The sequence below is a fragment of the Ursus arctos genome, unplaced genomic scaffold, assembly GCF_023065955.2.
Source record: "Ursus arctos isolate Adak ecotype North America unplaced genomic scaffold, UrsArc2.0 scaffold_24, whole genome shotgun sequence".
Classification (NCBI taxonomy): Eukaryota; Metazoa; Chordata; class Mammalia; order Carnivora; family Ursidae; genus Ursus; species Ursus arctos.
In genome coordinates this window covers 10,618,097-10,637,912 of record NW_026622919.1, presented here as the reverse complement: position 1 = coordinate 10,637,912, position 19,816 = coordinate 10,618,097, and the positions used below count along the sequence as shown (strand labels likewise).

Here is a 19,816-nt window from a genome sequence, read left to right as displayed (position 1 = left end):
GTTCAGATTCTGGAGAAGACTTTCTGGTTTTTGATTGGCTTTGAACAATAGTGAAAATTCAGGGCTTTTGTACGTCACCCTGTTTGTTTTCTTCGCTACGGGCCGTGTGCTGGTCAGCAACGCTCCTGGGATCACGTTTCTCCTTCTGTGTTTCCTTCGAGGTGAACTAGCTCTTGAGCTTAGGAAGAAGACTTCTGCTTGCCGGGGTTCAGGGACAGAGAGGTGGTAGTGTTGAGAATGTGCGCAATGACAGATGGATCAGCTGGAGGGGCTTCTAAGTGAATTTGGTTTCCGAGCAGGGCATAGAAGGGAGCAATGAGGAGGAATACCCTCGTCCACGTGGCCCAAGGGGTTGGCAACCTCAGCACTCATGACGTTAGGGACTGGATCATTCCTTGTGGTGGGCAGCTGTGCTGTGGATTATGGGGCATTGATCAGTATCCCGAGTGTCCCCTTAGGTGCCACCGGGTGTATCTACAACTGAAGATGCCTCCAGACATTGCCAGATACCCCCTGGAGGGCAAAGTCACCCGCAGTTGAGAACCACCAATAAAGCCCTGTGGAATCTCAGGCTGTGCATACGTGCAGAGCCCTAAGTGGGACTTCCAGGGTCTCCCTTCATTTCACTCAGGCACGCCTTCCCATTATCAATCTGACTTTGACAGTTGATAATTCCTCTTTCTAATTCGCTCTTATTTTTATCCTCAGTTGAGACGAAACTTTCTCTCATAGGTTGTCTGGTCACTGAGGTCACTAGGTCCTAGATCTGCCCTCAGTTCCAGGTTGAAAACTTCTCTCCTCACATCTACTGTACCCTGTCTCAGGTTCCCTGGCTTCTACCCACAGCATTGCCTGGAATAAACTGGTAGGCTGCTTTAAGTTTTTTGGTTCAAAAGCTTTCTCTCTCTTTTTTGTTTTTGTTTTTTTTTCATTTCGTTTTGTTTTATACCACACTTTCTCAAAGCGTCTCAACTACTTCCCTCTCTTGTGGCTCCGTACCTTGACCCCCCCCCCCATTATTATTAGCCTGTGGGGGTGGAGCTGAGCTCGTATAACACATACTAGGTCTCATCTGCTCAAAATGATCCATTGGCACAAATCCCAGCAACCCTATTGATCAGTCACATTTTGGTTTCTTCAACGCCAGGCTACGTTCCTTTCCATCCATGTGGGATTCGGTGGCCCGGTGGGCAGACGGGTCTCTAGGTCGCCTTGCAAACCACAGTTTTCAGTACCATCCTTCTCTTCATTCTGTGACCTGGGGTTCCAATTCCAAATAAACCACTTATTTTCTTTTTTTCCATTTTAAGGCCATGGGTGGATACAGGGGGTGGGGGCTAAGGATAGAGGTGAGGGGCTGGTCTCTTCTTATTGCTGTTTTGTTACTGTTGCCTCTGGTATCACATGTCATTAAAACATTTGTGTATACAGACAGTTGTGTATACAGAATGGGAGCCACTCCACAGTAGCTTGTGACCACAAAGAATTTCTAAGAAGAATCATTGCGAAGTCACTGACTATGCTTTCTCTTTCATTAGCCAGGAAGTTGTAAAAAAGTTGCATTACTTTAGACATTTTATGGGGGTGTTGCTTCTATCTCAGGTGGGTTTGGTTAGGATTCTATAAAAGCAGATTATACATTCAAGAGAACTGGAAGCAAGGAGAACCAGGTATTGAAGATAGTGAAGAGATAACATGTAATGTAAGAAACACCTGCCAATTTCTTGTGGAAAAAAGCTGTTTTGAAGGAAAGTAGATATGTGTTTTGGAATGTGATGGCTGTAGATCAGAAAAGCTAGTTTGTATGTCATTGGCAAAGTATCAAAAGGAAAGTAAACACACACACACGCACACACACACACACACACACACATACTCGCACACCCCTGTTCTAACTATGCAGGTATACCTAGAGTGATTTAAAACATAATTTTATGTGTAACAAAAGAGGGGAGTCAGGATAGGAGATTCAGGTATTCAATACATTTTAAAGCTGATTATGTGTAGTCTTCTGCAGATTGTGAAACCCTAGTCTCGTGAAAATACAGATGGTTCCTAGATTTTAATGTGATTGATTTTTTTTTTTCTTTAAGCTTGAAGAAGAATTCCAAAGAACGGCCGACATATCCAGAACTTATGGTACGTATTGCTAATCGTGTAAACCTGTCCAAACCAACAGCTAGTAAAGGTAAAGTGACTAAGACCTTAATTATAATCAAACACAACCGTATTGGAAGAGCGGGTTCATTGAAACGTTAGTGACCGGAAGTGCATTCAAGCAAAAAAGAGTGTGTCCTAAATCCTTCACGTGTCCTAAATCCTTATTTAGTATGACTGGGGGCAGGTCACCTTTCTTAGCAACTTTTTCCATGTTGGTAATCTTGTCATCATATAGACTAACTGATGCCGATGAAATTTACATTTTCAAGTTCTTGTGATATTAAGAGTCATCAATTACGAATATAAATGAGGGAAAGCATGATTTAAAGGATTTCAGCAATGAGGAAAACAAATGCTAGGTGACTCATCAGATATTTTTGATAAAATATTTAGGATTTGTTGGAACGACTGCTTTTTGGTGGGTGTTTAGGGAGGAAAGACTGCTTTCTCCTTTTGGTTTTCATGTTAGTGGAAACAAGTAAGACCAAGCCTTATTAGTTTGAATTATATTACCTCTGCGTTCACAGCTTACCATTTGTACTACCTTTGAAAAAAAAGAGTGAAAATAAGACCTCAGCGGAGTTGTGGGTTTTTTAAAAAATTAATTTATTTTTTATTTTTATTATTCTTTTGAGTTGTTTTAAAATAGGTTCTCTTAAATTGTTGTAACTACAATTTTAAGCTCATTACAAATGATTCTTTAGTATAGATGGCAGGGGTGAAACTTGGAAAGTCGAAGTATATGTTGAAACACATTTTGGGGGGAAATATGATAAAATTTTGACTACTTACTAAATTGCATCAACCATTCCTTAGATTTGTTTCAACTATCAAGGTTAATTTTAGCAGGGGAAGGAAGAGTTTTGTTCAGTAGAGAGAAGAGCAAACATTGACATTTCTTCCTGGAGCACAGGAATTCAGTGGGCGTTTAATGCTTGCTTCTGTCCCACCCCAAGACAAGCAGTGCTCGGTCTTGAAGACCTGCTCAGGGCCGCTGCTAGAAGTATAGGTTCCTGAGATCTTTTAACAAATGGTGTGGTGAGGTGGCTCTGACGTGGAAAAAGCATGTGTTATATACTATCTTACTCGTATATCATTGGCCATTTATACAACTTCTTTGGAAAAATGTCTTTTGAGGTCCTTTGCCCATTTAAAAAAATGAGATTTTTTTTTTTTTTTTTTTGGCTATTGAGTTGTATAAGTTTTTAAAAAATATATTTTGGATATTAACCCCTTATCAGATGTATGGTTTACAGATATTTTCTCCCATTTTGTAGGTTGCCATTTCATTTCGTTGATCATTTCTTTAGCTGTGCAGAAGCTTTTTAGTGTGATGTAATCCCACTTGGTTTTTGCCAACAAGTACGAGAAGAGGTGCTTGTCATTATTAGTCATCAGGGAAATACAAATCAAAACCACGGTGGGCTATCACCTCACACCTGTTAGAATGGCCATCATCAGAAAGACAAGAGATAACAAGTGTTGGCGTGAATGTAGAGAAAAAGGAACCCTTGTGCACTGTTGGTGGGAATGCAAATTGGTACAGACAGTGTGGAAAACGGTATGGGGGTTCCTCAAAAAAATTAGAGATAGAAATATATGATCCAGCCATCCCACTTCTGGGTATGTATCGGAAGGAGATGGAATCACTGTCTTAAGGGGGTATCCGCATCGGCATGTTTGTGGCGGCATTATTTATAATAGCAAAGACATAGAAACAATATAAATGTCCATCGGTGCATGAATGGATAAAGAAAATGTGCTACACACTTGCACACACAATGGAATATTATTCAGCCATAAAAAAGAAAGAAATCCTGCCTTTGGCGACAACATGGATGGAATGTGTATAGCATGGTACTATAGTTAACAATAATGTATTGCCTGCTTGGAAGTTGCTAGGAGGGTAGATCTTAAAGGTTCTTATTACCAAAGAAGAATGGTGAGTGTGTGAGTTGAAGGACGTGTTAGCTAACCTTATTGTGGTAATTATTTGATAATATAGAAGTGTGTCAATCGTCACGTACGCCTAAACTTACACAATGTTATATGTCAATTATATTTCAATAAAGCTGGAGAAAAGAAAGGGGAGAGTACAGCCTGGAGATTTCAAGCCAGGAAGAGTTACAGAAAGTCGATTCATACAATAGGTGATAGTCACAGCCGATCACACGGATTTTCGGTTCTGTTGGTTAAGCTTTGATTTAAGTCTGAACCATTCTCCAGTTGGGAGACTGTAAAGGAACACCGGGGAGAGTTTTAGAGTAGACCAGGTGGTCTCCTTGGGCTCCCAATTGTCCCTTTTAAAAAGGCATGCCCAGGGACTCAGCATTCTGTTGGCTGTGTTTGACCAAGACCCACAGTTGAGGCAGAAAAGAAGATGCACAACGCTTGAGAAGATCTCGGCATACTACATGTTTGGGTTAAACATTTCATCCTGGGTTAAACATTTCATATTCACACACACATACACACACACATTTTTTCCTCCCTGATTATATTTTTAATAGCCAGTCGGGGGCCTTTTTAGTGCTGGGCACCCTTTTTGGGTATGCTTATGCAACCCCCAGAACATTTAAAAATTAATTTCACATAAAGTGCAGTGGACATGGAGTGATTTCTGGGGTGTCTTAGGAAGCCCGTGCTCCTATTGTAAACTTGCCTTGTTTGTCCCTATTTTCAGATAAAAGAGCATTTTCTGTATATTTCTGGCTATTTAAAAATGCAGAACATTTTTTCCCCCTTCCAAGTGACCTCTTATCAGAGGTTTCAATGGAACACACTTGAGAAGAAAAAAATGCTGAGTCCTAGCTTAGTATACACAGGCAACTGATGGTGAACTCCACTTTCCAGTATGTTCTAACGCTGTGGTCTTTTATGGTCTACATATTAATGTTACAAAGTCATGTGCATTCCCCCCGCCCCCACTTTTTTTTACGACACTAGTCTGTGTGGTACTGGAAATGGACTTGCCTTCTAAGGCTATAACTGCTCTCTGCTTTCCTGTGGAATTGAGGTTTTTAAGTGGAAAATCTGAGTCCAGCCTCTTTGACGTTAGCATTGGGAAAACACATGCTGAGAGACTATTGTTTAAATTGTAGGAGTTGGTGAAGAAAGGGGGAAAAAATCCTTTTTTCCAGGTGAAGGGCAGTATAATTAAGGCCCCAACCCAGACATGTCCCTCTTATAGAAATCTCAACCGCTTCCCCCTCCTAACTTGGATTCAGGGGTGTACATGCTTTCACATCATCTCATTTGCTTGTTCTCTCAGACTCCCACTGGGGGACATGACTCAGTAGGATGTGTTCCTTTAGAGTGGGGACCAGCCAACATTTCTGTAAAGGGTTAGATAGTAAATATTTTAGGCTTTGTGGGCTGCTTTTCAATTCTGTTGTTGGAGTGTGAGAGCAGCCATATTCGATACGTAAACAGATGGTGTGGCTGTGTTCCAAAAACCTCTGTTTCACAAAGAGGTAGCGGGCTAGCTAGCCTTGGCCCCTGGACCATTGATTGTTGACCCCTGTCCCAGATGTTAACCACCAGAAATGATAACCAGGTGATACAAGTGATTACCCCAGAGGTGGCATGTTCTTCAAATATCCGGGAAGCTCTAGATTGAATCATAGTGTTAAGCAAGGATGACTGAACCCCTAGAAAGCCGTAGTCTTAAGGGGTGACATGTTGTGTAGAAGAGATGGCGACCATTGGTGCTTGTGGCTTGCCCTGATGTTCCTGGTAGCGTGTTCTTGGATCTCCGTGTTTTCTCGAGGCACAACCGTTGGTAATGTCCTCCCTTCCTGTACCTGGCTCCTTTTTTGAGAAACCAGCCTGGGGACGAATCCATGGTGCCTCATTTGCTCGCCTCCTAGTTGCTGGCCCTGCTATTCTTAGTCCGTTGCTTATAGAGGGGACTGGGTTCCCTCCCAACCTTTTACAGCCTCAAAACCCACACAAGAAGGCGAGTCACACTTTCCATTTTGACATGCCTGCCGGCTCTCCCCTCCCCCTGCCTTCTGCCTCTCACAGCATTTACCCAGGGAGTAAACTGAAAGATGCCTGAGAACTTTTTCTTAAAGACTTTAGGTTAGGATATTTGATTCATTCACAGACTACGGCTACATTCCCTGAGCAAACAGCCACAGGAGAACCAGAGCCTCGAAACTAGTCCCTGAGACAACCTGAGGTTTGACATGTCCTGTTTTGATAGTGAAAACTTTTTAAGTGCATTGAAAGATCACCAAATGTCAAGAGGATGTGGGAACGCTAATGAGCATGATGGTAAAGCACTTGGTAAGTGTGCTGTGTAAGTGGTTAGTAATCAGGAGTAACGCTGCTGTTTATTTGTACAAGGAGCTCGGGATGAAGGACCTGGCATCTTCAGTGACTACGGTCGGTGGGGGTGAGGCCGTGAGCCAACCCCCAACCTGTCTCTTCCAGATGGGCAAGAGCAGAAAGCCTCTTTATCATTTTTTTTTTTTTTTTGAGTCACGATACTTACCTACTTTCATTTGGGTTTTCTTTCTTTGTTCCTTTCCCATTTGCATTGTTTCCTAACACTTCCATGGGTGGGCATTCAGTTCCCCACAGAGCTGACTCATGCAGCCCTGTGCTGTCAGGTTTAAAACAAATATAATTAGAAAACCTACAGCTAGGCAACATGAAGGTTATAAACTAACATCCCCAAAGGCAGGGGGAAACGGAGTGAGTCATCTACGTGTCTGCATGCAAAAACGTTCCTATTTAGAGGCTCGACCTAGTCGCTGAAAATAATGTCCCCAGACAATCAGAGGCAGCCATGACTGGGGGTGGCGGTGTGCATGGCACTGGGCTCTATCAGAGGGAATCGTCCTTTTTGGTTTGTTTGTTTGATTCTGTTTCCACTGTGAGCACTGTGGTTCGTGAGCTGATGTATCTCCTTTTAATTAGAGGTGTGAGGTTCCAGGGTGACAGCCGGCAATTTACTGTAACAAAATTGAGCCTTTTGGGGAGGTTGTACTGGTGCAGAGAAGAAGGTTTCGTTCTCTTCAGAATTGTTTTGGAATGTGTGGCCTCTTGGACCCACTTTGCCTATTTCCCCAGCAAACTGCTAGCCCTGGTGTTTTTGTGAAGTTTGCTTAATCTGAGCTGTGTGAATAGAGAACCTTTCTTTCTTTCTTTCTTTCTTTCTTTCTTTCTTTCTTTCTTTCTTTCTTTCTCTCTCTCTCTCTCTCTCTCTCTCTCTTTCTGTCTTTCTTTCTTTCTTTCTCTTTTGCTTTTCTTTTTCTTTTTTTTTGCTTTTCAATCTTCAATCTCCAAGTTGAGTTTCTCTGCACATACCTAGAGTTTGGCAGTCGACATCATTTTCCAGATGGATCAACTCTTCATCAAGAGAGACATTAGTATAACTTGTGGCTGTCGATGTGGCTTCGAGAGTGGCTTTGTTAACTGTTTCAGTCCAAACCAGCTCTTCAGCGTCAAGGGGAAGCCATGCCTTGCCATATACTCTGTCGCAAAGCTGGTTTCTCATTCTGCCATCCATTTCCTGAGAAATCGATGTACATAAACCTATGAAATTTCTCATGATTTTACCACTGTATCAGTCTACAATGACTTTGTAGGGGACAGGGTTATTGCTAAATCAGGGTTTGGGCTGTCTTTGGCCAAGTCCTTGTGTTTCACCACAGATGGGATTTATGTAGCTTAATCACAGATTTATTTTGTTAAGTAGTTCGATACTCCGTAGTGGAAACAGATACCAACCTGGAAGGGGGACAATAAAAGACACAAGGTATCTTTAAAATGTCCCCATCGCTAGATGTGTACTTGATTTGGAAAGAGGTAGGAAGCGTTCATATTAACCCCGATAGGAGTTGTTTGACTCTGTTTACCAAACACATCTGTGAAGTTGCTCATCTCATATATTGTCAGTGGCGAATATTAATACTGTATGTTTTTGTTTTCTTTCCCAGGAACATCCATTTTTCACCCTGCACGAATCCAAAGCAACAGACGTGGCATCTTTTGTAAAACTGATTCTTGGAGACTAAGTCCCGTGGAAGCAGCCGGTTGGCCCTCCTGTGGATTGGCGGGTTTACAGGGTGAGGCAGGTTCACTAAAGCGCCAATAGAAACTCATCTTTGAGATAATTTAATCCTGCCTCGCAGAAGGTTTTTTTTTTTTTTTTTTCTCCCCATTTTCTTTCTTTTTTTTTTTCCCCCTCCAGAGGGGGCCTTGGAATCTCTAGTATAGAATGAACTGTCTAGATGGATGAAATATGACAAAGGCTTAGGACTTAAAAAGGTGATTAAATATTTAATGAGGTGTCATATGAGTCCTTAAGCTTCTCAGACTTCTCTTGTTCTTTACGAAACGAATGCATTGGCCCTGGTCACAAGGTGCTACCGTAGTGATGAAATTGTAAGTACGTCCGTAGTTCGTCCCACTTCTTATTTTAATATTTATGTTTCAGCGCTTGGTTGAAAAGATTCCATTTTATGCAAGGGGGGAGATACAAAAGACAAGGTTGGGTTGGCAATATTTATAGGGCTTTTATTTTTTAAGTTCAATCGTGTCTATGGTCCAGAAGAGATTATTTAATATGCATCTTTAAGAGTATTATAACGATTTCAACAAGGAGCTCTTCTTGTAACCCGCCTACTCCAGCTGTCGTGGCTGTTGGCCACGTCCTCGGATTTCTGCTCAACTCCTGGGTCATAACCACAGTATTTCAGGTGAAGTGGCGAGGCAGCCCAGTCATACCCTTTTCCTAACTTGGGAAAACATAAAATCACTTTGGTCACATCTCAGAGTCACGAATTTGGTTCTCTTGGCATTTGTGGTGTTAATGCAATGTGATTTGTGATGTGACTTTCTATCACCTATCTCTCCTTCTGTGTGTGTGTGTGTGTGTGTGTGTGTGATAAGTCACAAGCTCTTCTTAGTGGCTTCTGGGAACATCTCTATTTAGTGAGGAGGAGGTGTGCCAATTCCGAGAGGAGAAATCATGTCGAACCATACAGAGCAATCGGTGCCTTCTTCTGCTTCTGCGCCTCCTTACGATGTATAAGCCCCAGGGATTGACTTTGTGGCAATCCTTAACATACCCTTTTGCTTTCTCCTTCTTCTTCTTCTTTTTTTTCTTGTTCAATAAAGAAGCCTTACTATTAGCGGGAGGGCTGCAATAGGAGACAATGGAAGCTCTTTGATAAGGTGAGGAGTTCATGGGGAGGGTTGAATTCGTTCCTTGGAATGGACTGCCAAATTCCCACCAGTGGAGGAGGCCACATTTTTCTCCAGCAGCACACAGTAGCTCGTTCCTCTGGAGGAGGCTGGTGCCCTTCCCTGGCAGGTGGACAATGCAATGAAAGGTCTTTCTCATGCTAAATGTGCTCCTGGGTTCTCTAGGTTCCTTGGGGAAAAAGGAGGGAAGTGATACAGGGAAAGTATAGACCGGTAATAACCAGGAAACATTGCTTTTGGACGTTGGGTTGCTATAAGGCTATTCTTGGAGGATGAGGATGGAGAATTCGCATAAAAAAGGAAGACGAGAACTCACTCTGTTTCTTTTTTTGCCTCTAGGTCACAGATATGGGGATTATTGCTCCCTAAAATCCTCCCTTCTTCCCCTTTTAGATTTTGAAGTGCTATTACTTATTTTTCTGTGTCTGCATTTTCCCCTTGTACTTAACCTTTGTCTCGCTCATAGCAGTTGCCCTGAGTGAGTATGGAATTTCCATACACTTCTTTGTATCCAGTTCCAAGATATACCTGTCTGATCAAACATAGTTTCATCTTCTTGAAAGCTACCTCTGTCCTCATCTTTTTCCAGCCAGAAAAGGTGTGCTGTCTTACTAATTTGGCCATTCACTCTCCCACCCAGCTTCCTAAATCTGGCATTTTCTCTGAGATCAAGAGAAAAAAACCAAAAACACCACAATTATATTTCTTCTGTCCATCATCCATCTTATGAAAAAAAGCAAGTAGTAGAAAAAAATCGGAGGTCATTCCATTCCATGACAGCTTTTGCTGAAATATGTAAAGCAAAACATCTTTCTGGTCAGAGTCAGATAACTCTTACCTGTTGTTCAGTGTGTTTCTACTTAGAAATATTCTTAACCGAGTGTGTTGGCCTGTGTATGCCTCTCCAGTGTGTGGGCGCAGGGCCTCAGCTTGCAAAAGAGTCATACGGAGGTAGAGGAGGAGTTCGTCGATGGTTCTCAGCCTCGTGCACACTGGAATCACTGGGAGCTGGTGAGCTCTTCCAGTGCCAAGCTTGGGTTTCAGTGGTGCAGGGTGGGGCCTGAGAATGGGTCTTTTTCACACGCTGTTTGTGATTCTGATGTGCAGCCTGGTTGAGGACACTGGTCTAGAACCTCCCAAAGAGAGAATCCACCTACGATTTCTCTGGAACATTGGCAGAGAGAAACAAATCCTGCACTTCTTTCCCCATCCACATCAATGGGGACATCTTTGCCACGCTGTCAGAGACAGCCCATTCCCGGAATACTGATTCAAGACTTGGGATACGTTTTCCCCTAGAAATGATGTGCTCCGTGGTGATTAGATGTCCTCTGTGCTAAAATAGAATGACTTGATAGTCTTATGAGTCTAAATTCTAGAATGTGGTTTTTTTTTTAATTTTTTTGAGAACTGTTATGAGTTCTAAACTAATTTTAAAACAAAGATGGAGATACACAAACCATATTTAAGTTGTGGTGAGTTGCAGGACTCCTGGACATTCATGCAGGTGACTCGATCTCTCTCTTAACTGAGCTTGTTGTGTGTCATGATTATTGTTTTTGCTTGCCTCCGGTTGGTTAGCTTTTTTTTTTTTTTAAAGATTTTATTTATTTATTAGACAGAGAGAGACAGCCAGCGAGAGAGGGAACACAAGCAGGGGGAGTGGGAGAGGAAGAAGCAGGCTCATAACGGAGGAGCCTGACGTGGGGCTTGATCCCGTCACGCCGGGATCACGCCCTGAGCCGAAGGCAGACGCTTAACCGCTGTGCCACCCAGGCGCCCCACCGGTTGGTTAGCTTTTTAATCGAGGTCCTGCCTTCCTTTGCCATTAATCAGTCCTGCCACGTCGGATGTCCTAGTTGGGGACATGAGATACTCATTAGACTCAGCATGCAAGGAAGCCAGCATTGAGACTAAAGGGGCTCCTGGTTTCGCCAAGGGCACTTGATTTAGTGTCTTTGGAAAGTGATCACAAAGGAGACATGGAGGGGCTCATGTTTTCATAGTATTTAACACTACAAATGCCTCTGTCGACCAACAGGCTTCATCAGCTCTGCTGAGAGAAACTACTCTATTTCTTCCAAAGTTGTCTAATGAAATGCTTTATCTTCAGCCTGAAAGTGAAGTAGATACCTAGTCCCAGACTTCCTGCCCCAGTGCTTTTTTGGCCACGTGACTGCCTCTGACCTCGAAGGGAAGATTCATATATTCATAGAATTCTTTGGAGTTGGTGGTCAGATCCAGTAAAATGAATTAAACCTCTGTTGTCCTGGGGATTTTGTCTTCTTAATGTCTGTCTATGGCTTAGAGGGCAATTTGCTGGCTTAAAGCAATCTTCTGCTTTTACTGAATTAGCAAGTAGAAGATGCAGTTTTTTTTGGACCCCCCAAAATTTATGTATTCAATTTATATATTCAGGTGGAAAATTGCCAGAGTAAAATCTAGGACGAAGAAACTACCAAACAAACCCTGTTAGAATAGGAAAAAAAAAAAAAAAAAAGAAGGTATTTTATTGTAGAAGTTCTGTGTTCCTCTTGTCTAGGGGTGTGTGTGTGTGTGTGTGTGTGTGTGTGTGTGTGTGTGTTTTAGCACTGTTAAATATGCTGGCAGCTAAAGATACTCTTTGGTTTTCTTTGGCTTTAATTGGGGTACTCTGGATTTCTTTAGGGATCTGTTGAAAGCTAGGACCTTTTCCCTAGGAAAATGCACATGGTACACGGAACACATAGTTTTGCAAACATTTTTTGGTTGAGGGAAGGGGAGTGGAGGACAGTTTATAGACCCCATAGGATCAATAACCTCTGCTCTGTAGAATGTGGACTGTGGCATTCTAGACCCAGGCTGGCAGACGTTTTCTGTAAAGGGCCAGATAGTAAATATCTTTGGCTTTGTGTCCCATCAGTCTGTTACCACGACTCGGGTCTGCTGTTGCAGAGTGTGGAGGCGTCCGTAAACAATACATACATGGATGAGCAGGGTTCTGGGTCCCAGTTAGGCTTGATTTACAAAATCAGGCAATGGGCTGGATTTGGCCCACACAGGCTGTGGTTTGCCAGCACCTGTCCTAGACCATCAAACACAAAACTCTAGTTGATGAACTCTGTGTCTAGAGTTTTTCCATTTCGTGAGTGTTGAGCTCAGCTACGACTGAGGCAGGGGAGGAAGACGGACATAGGGAGTGAGTTCGGGAAGGGTGGAGACTGTTCAGTCCCATGCAAATGGCCTCTTCATTTTCTCAGGTAAGTATTCCTTGCCATGGAAGCCAGTGGGACAGTCTTCCTCAGTTGAGATCGAGTACCTACTTTTCCCATTTCTGTACAATAACTGACATAACTTAAACTTCAACGTCGAAATAAAAGGCAGGCTTCTCTTAGACGGCAGCGACATTCTTGTTGTCTCTGAGCTTTGCATTTCGTTTCTCTCTGTGGTGTGATGCCCGCGTGGGGAGAATCATGAACCCAGACCCTAATCATTTGGTTTTGCTTTTCTCTGAACTGCATTAGGATGTGAGAATTTGGGAGCCTTTAGTGCCCTCAGAAGTAGAAAGCAGATAAGAGTCTTAAAATCGTCCAGTTCATCCCCCTGAGCTCTTTGGTCATCTTTGAAGAAAGTAAGACAGACAAAGTTTGGGGTCAAAATACTTGTTCGCAGGCAGATTCAGAGCTCCGGGCTCTCACTGTGACAGGAGGCTTAGGCCCACCCCTTGAGTACTGTCCTAATCGTTGCTAAATTTCTATCCGAAGGGGCCTATGCAAAATGCCTCCTTTCTGAGGTGATGATCTTGGGTTGCCAACCCCGGTTGAGTCTGGGCCACCTCCTCTCTAGTAAGAACTTTGCCTTCCTTGTGGGAGAAGAACAACCGTAATTTGCTTCACCTTCTGTCAGCGCTTGTCCCCACTCTGCTGTAGGAACCCTATACAAAGCCCTGTCTGCCACCGAAGCTTCCCAGCCCCGCTTTCTTCCAGAACAGCCCAACACATCGACTTGACGCTGTAGTCTCTTTACTATCCAGAAACGAGTGTTCTGGCTGCAGCATCATCAGACAAACATAAATTATAGTTAGAAGGACACTCGGAACCTCCCGAAGAAGGTATTTAAGTATTCGATCTGGCAATTTACCTGAAAGGATCTTTTCTCTTCGCCTAGGGAAACACAACCTGAATTCCAGAGCCTTCAAAGTGAAATTATCCTTCTGGGGAAAGCACCTTGCCACCAAACACATCACTCACCCGCTCCTGGTGTCTGCAAAGAAGATGTGTCCTTATGCCGAGGTTTAGAGAGTCCCTGTTGACAGCTATGCAAATAGAATTCTACCACTGCGGGTTTTCTGATGGAGTCATTTGGAGTCAACACTTAACGTTGGGCTTTATCTTTTGGGCTCCTGACCCAAACTCCTTTTTCAAGAAAAATTCCTCTAAAAGCCTCTTTCCTATCTGAGGGGAAGGGGACTGGGCCCTAAGTAGAAACACAAAGCAAGGTCAAGGACTTTGTGGTAGGGATTTTTTTTTTTTTTAAGAAGAAAAATATCCCCTCTAACACAAACACGTGTTAATAGAATTTAAAAAATATCCAGCCTAGTTCCCAGGGACTGTGAGGATCTTGCCATCATTCATATTGTTATTTGAACTACGGCACTGAGCCCTTCATTCTTGGGAGTTTGCCGTGAGATTTGGGGAGATTTGCATTGTGTTTCTGTCTTCGAGTTGTCAGTATGGAAAGATTTCTCTGTGGGCTCTTCGTCTGGATACATACAGGTTTTCCCCCCAGGTCCACTTCTGCATTTTTAGGATTCAGGGTCTCTTTCGAGGAATGAGGCTAATGCTCTTCCGACTTGGAGACGGATTTCAGGGAACACACGGGAATATTTAGGCACTTACTTGCATCTTAATGTAGGAAACAGAACTTCCTAACTAGTCCCCAGAGTTTGTGGCTTTGACCAAGCTCGCCGGTCTTTCCTGGTTCCCTTGACTGCATTTCCTTGTTATCCCTGCACCAGGCACGCGGGACCTGGGCCGACTGAACACTTCTGTGGAAAGGAACAGATCCAACCATTTTCGTATATCAAAGTTCAGAATCGGCAATTTTGCCTTGGTTCAACTACCCGGATTCCATTGTTCCCAGATCTTGAAAATGTAAGGGATATCTAAGAGAACTTTTAGCAAGACCCTCCTTCGGACTGTAAGACCTTAGAATAAAACTTCCATCCGTCCTGTAAAGAAGGACTGCTGGGTTGGGTTTCTGTCCCTCTGAAGTAAGCATACTCTGTTGTGGCCGGAAACGTGCAGTTGGCGTCATTGGGTCACTACGAACATTCGTTTGTATTGGAGTCCGTAAGCTCTGTCCGCAAAGCAAGTCAGGCCCCCGCCTTAGGAGATTATCTGTAGACTCTGGACTTGAAGGCTGAACAGTGATGTCAGACGAGGTTTGGGGGCTGGGAGAAAGATACACGTGAGGAGCGATGCTTAACCAGGGTCCGCAAGGAAGAGCAAACTGATAGAAGAAGCCGGCAGGCTGTGTAGCCCTTGACTTATTTTCAGTATGACTACGGACGTGATCTCCTCTGGCAAAAGCCTATCAAAGAGCCGAACGTTAATTTTTTTCCCTTAAAAATACTGAACTCTAGAGAAGATTCAGAGAGTGGCGTTCATTTGGAGCTCAGAAAATTTTTTTGTTTCCCTAGTATTATTGATTCTACAGTCACCAGTTTAAATGAGGACACCCTGAAAAAAAGATGAATGATTAGCGGCCTTAGAGCATTTTGAGAGTTGAAATAGGAGCACAAAACCCAGCCCCTTAATCTTTAGTTCTGGGGGCTGACAGGAACAGAAAGGTGGACCCCAAAGCTTGTCTGATGTGTATACTTTCTTCACAAGGCAGAGGACTGTGAATGTTCTGAGAGAAACACTACAGGTCTTCATCAGGAGAGGAGAATTGGCCAGTTTAAAACATTAACACTCAAAGCTAGTTTCAGAAGCAGTGAGTTGTGTGGAAAAAGTGGTCTTACTTTCTTCTGATCTCAAATTGTCTGACCTAGTGTGTGTTCAGTACTTGGGGAGAGAGGGGTTGAGGGCACAGAAGTGGTTCCAGATTATGTTCCGTGGTACCCCTGGGGGTCTCTTGTCACGAAGGGAAGGGGAAGACCGTTTGATGAAGGATGGAGTGCGATGTGCATCTGAAAACCCCATCAGCCTCCCATTAGAGTATTTGGCTACCATTATCATTCCCCTTAACTGGAAAGTCTCTGTGGCTATTAAGGGCTTGGAAGCTGGGTTGAAATGATTACTTGAAGACCCGCCAAAGAATCTGGGAAATTTTGTAGCCAACGACGTCTGCCCTGGCTTCTGCTGTATTCAGGATGCTAACAGGGCTTGGAGGCTGAGGGGCAAAAAGAGAGGGCGATTTATTTAAATTTTTAAGCATGAATCCTTGGAAAGAAAATGCAAAAAATCAGTATGTGGTGGCCAGGCATAGAGACTCTTGCATTGCTTCTTTTTCTAGAGTGGTTGCAAATAACCTGATCTCAGTGGCAAGGAGGGGCGAGACCTGGCTCTTGATGGGTCGTGGAATATCCAAATTTCTACATTTGCAGAGGCAGGAGTTGCCATTTTTGCTCATTGACGTGTAGGAAAAAGTACAATTTCGGCACAGAGAAGGGTCCCATCAGAGAGTCAAGCTAACGGATATCCTTGCTGGGGTGCACAGGTGGAGAATGGTAATGGAAACCAGTACGGCCTTTGGAAGCTGAAAACTGGTGGTTTATCTGTCGCGAACTGAACACAAGGGGATTTGTGGGCATTGATTGAAACCTGTCAGGTGCCTTCTACACACGCATAGTCTGTGGTGGGTTTTGATAGTGGCCCTTGAGCTGCTTAACCAAATTTAACAGCCGGCGTTTTCCAGCGGCCATTTTAGACCTTTGCCTGTGTCAGAAAGTGACATTTGGCAACAATTTGTGGAGTTCTTGGCCAATCTCTGTGTAAAAAGCCACCTGAGGAAGTTCAATTAAGAAAATTCAGACAATTTTTCTGTCATAATACCCCTGTGTTTAGTTTATTGTGTAGCCTCAAATTTATTTTCTGAGTGGAGTGATTTTCTGTATGAACCAAAATGATGTTTTTGTAAAATAACGCATATTTTTAAAGGAAAAATGTCTTCTTTATGTAAGTAACTTCCATGATTGGAACATATTTCCTACTGCACAGAATCATCACATTAGGTCATTTAAAGCTGAGAAAGGTGTTAGGGATGTAGTTCAAATTCTTTATTTAAAGGCAAACATTGTTCTATATATTTTGTGAAAATCCTAATGGGATGCTGGATGTAACTTCTGTTCAGAACTGAACGTTACAAGAATTTTAGTAAAATAGGCGGGTTGTCCCAGATTCCTTTGTGCTTCAGCTTCGTCTCGGAAAAATGCTGCTTCCGGTTATTAATCTGGTCTTTGTAAGGAGAAAAACCACACACACTTTCTCGCCCCCTTACATTGTGTGAATTTTATGATAGACCTTTTTTATTTGTATATGGGATTGTTTTCCCGTGTTGTGCCCCACATTTGTTCGTAAGCCATGTTTATTGTGAAGACAGCTGTTGGGCAAGTGGAAACATGCCTGGTCTTCACAATCCCTTGATGCTAAGGAAGAAGTAACTCCATATGTTAGTTGGGAAGCCCTGCAATCTCTTCCTAATACCTGAAATATTATGAAAGGAGATTTGAGAAGTTGTGCACCCCTGTCCTTCAAAACCCATCTCCAGCACTGTGTCTCTGGGAAGTGTGAAATAGCAGAACGACTACCATTTTGCGGATCCCCTCGTTGACTGACTCCCCCATCTTGCCTGCGATGTATTACATGCTGCTAGCTTTCCCTGGTGGAAATCATCTCTTCTTCATGGATGGCACTATCTTCTCTTTATGAGTGAGGCAGACTGAACTGCCCGGGATGGAATTCATTAGAAGTTCATAAAGTAAAGACCTGTGAAGGATGTGGGTGGAATGTTTCCACGCCTATGAGGTGAATGTGAAATTGATGCTTTGGCCCTGGAAGCTTTTTGCTTGTGAGCTGCAGAGGGAAAGGAGTCAGGGAATATGTACTTCATTCTGTTACCCTATAAGGAAAGGTGTGGGGCTGCTCTCTTAAGGCAAAAGCATTTCTCACCGTTGTCTGGGAAAGGGAAATTATGAATATCAATTGATAACTTCAGTCAAGCTCTAGGATTGTATTTAAAAATACCTGTTTTGTGGGGAAGCATGCCTTTTGTTGTCCTTGCCATATCGGCTTTGGTGGCCACCGTGCATTTTTATTTTAGCTTCGTTTTCCTGTTATCTAGGTTGTGTACATTGTTGGTGATGCTGTTTTCTTTTGAACTACTGCTTATCGTACACGGTGATGTTATCTCAAAATCCTGAAACCAAGGAAATAGCTAATGCACAGGAATTGGGGTAGATGAAAGCTATTGGTGTTAATGTAGGTTAAGTTTTGACAGAGTTAGCAGGAATATACTGAATGGAGGGATGACGTGGCTTGAAGGATGCCATGTTTGTTTTTAACATTTGGAGAAGCCACCTGTCCTAGATCCTTATTCTTAGGAAATTCATCTTTTCATGCAAATACCATTGGTGGGGCATACTAAACAGCCTGGGTGACTGGCCTCTTCTCAGTCAGTAAATGAGGAATTCTAGTAATTACCAAAGGTGGGGGTAATTTTGCCTTTCGTAGGTCATTCCATGGTGAAATTTCCAATCATGGTATCTTGTAAAAAGCGTAACGTTATAATTTCCCTTCTCTTTTCTGATCTGAGAGCACAGTAGGGGAAGAGTAAAGTTCTGATGTGATACAAAATAGTTCATTGACTCTGTGTTTTTGACCAAGGAAATGGCTGAGATGTTGAACTAAGTGGTTGTTACATGGTTCGTATGGTGACCTCAAAAGGAAAATGAAATTGGGACATTCAGTCAAGCTGGGACTCCTCTGTTGATGAGGAGCTTACACTTTGATTTCCTATCTCAGGATATTCTTCAGTTTCATACTGCTGCTTAGGAGGAAGGAGCGAGCCGCAGACACTGTAACGGTTTCCTGATGTGTGTGCGTGTGTATGCAAAACTTCACACTGTGTGTGTTGTGTTCAATGTTGTGTCACTCTATGAACTGACTCAAACAACAATTTGAAGATAGAGAAGACAGGAGTAATGGCGAAAGACACCCATCCACCTCTTTCTGTCAAAGTGCTTGCTATGACTTTCATAGTATGCAGGAGCAAGGTGTCCTTGAAAGAAATGGTGTGTTGATCTCATAAGAAAATGTACAACCAATAAAAGACATTTAAAAAAAGCGCAGCGAGTCTGTATATTAATTGAGTTGTTCATGGGAATTCTTTGTGCCGGGGATGCTGCTCTGCGGTATAGAAGCCCTGCAGGTAAAAGCTTGGCTTGAACCATTTACCCTCTTTTTGCTTTCCCATTTCTACTACCCCTCTTCCCAAACAGAATGGAACAAAGCGTAACAGAACAACAGTGCTGTAGTCTCGAAGACTCATTAGAAGCTCACGTCATCTGTAATGAACTTCAGACTCAATCTTCGGATAGTCCATATTCCTAGGTTAGACGTGAAGGCCAATATCACATTATTAAAATCAGATGGTTTGTGGGGAGGCTGGGTCCAGATGGCTTAAATGAAAAGATTAAGACCCAGACTTTTTGGCTTTCGTGGGTTCCCGACACCGAACTCTTAGGCCAACTAGTCAGTCGAATTTTTCCTGGTCTTCTGTGTAATATACATAATACTAGGAAATTTGCCTTACGTCATCAGGCAGTGCTGTGACGCAGACGTTCTGGGACAGAAAATGTTATTTCAAGTACATATGGTTGGGTCTGCAGAGTTCTCTGATTTCTCCTATCAACTGAGTGCCTGGAACTATTTGACTTGCATCTGCCTTAATCCAGTTTAGAGATTGGCTAGACCTTCATGTTACCAGATTGAGTGCATCACCAGTTATACCCAGAGGTGTGCGTTCCCCTCTGTCTGGCTTATTGCTTAACTAGGTTGATGTTGCTGAGGCAGGAGCAGACTCCTTTTGGAGCCCCTAGTGTTTCATCTCGGATGGATGTCATTTCCGAAAGTGAGGGGCTCACCCTCCTTCTGCATACATTGTTCACGTCACTTCTCAATGCCAGTGGACTCTGTCATACTGATTTTGAAGTCCTGCCCACGTGCTGTCTTAAGATTGCTGTAATCCTTCATCTTTCCTAAGTGATAGGCCTTCCATGGAGTTGGGAATTTTGTTTTGAGTTCTATAAGTGGAGGGGGTATGTGGAGGGGGAAGGCATAAACAAGCACAGTATTCTCAGGCATCATCTATGAAAGCTTTTATACAGTTTTCCGTAGGTATTCCTTATTTTCAGACTTTAAAATAGCATCAGATCTTGGGGCGCCTGGGTGGCACA

General features: G+C 43.0%; 1 protein-coding gene across 6 annotated transcripts in view; it reads left to right on the top strand.

Annotated features, from left to right (window-relative positions):
* Positions 1 to 19,567, top strand: part of MAP2K6 (mitogen-activated protein kinase kinase 6) — a 115,164-nt gene extending 95,597 nt beyond the window's left edge. For 4 of the 6 annotated variants that reach the window (XM_026512358.4, XM_044389103.3, XM_044389102.3 and 1 more), the window contains exons 11-12: positions 2,094 to 2,139; positions 8,109 to 8,940. In XM_026512358.4, coding sequence (XP_026368143.1) covers positions 2,094 to 2,139; positions 8,109 to 8,186 — 124 coding nt within the window. In that variant the 3' untranslated portion in view covers positions 8,187 to 8,940. Of the gene's footprint in view, positions 1 to 2,093; positions 2,140 to 8,108; positions 8,941 to 13,524 lie in introns of those variants that run through there. The other 2 variants (XR_007191519.2, XR_006411033.3) reach the window with 1 other exon arrangement.
* Positions 19,568 to 19,816: the final 249 nt, after the last annotated feature.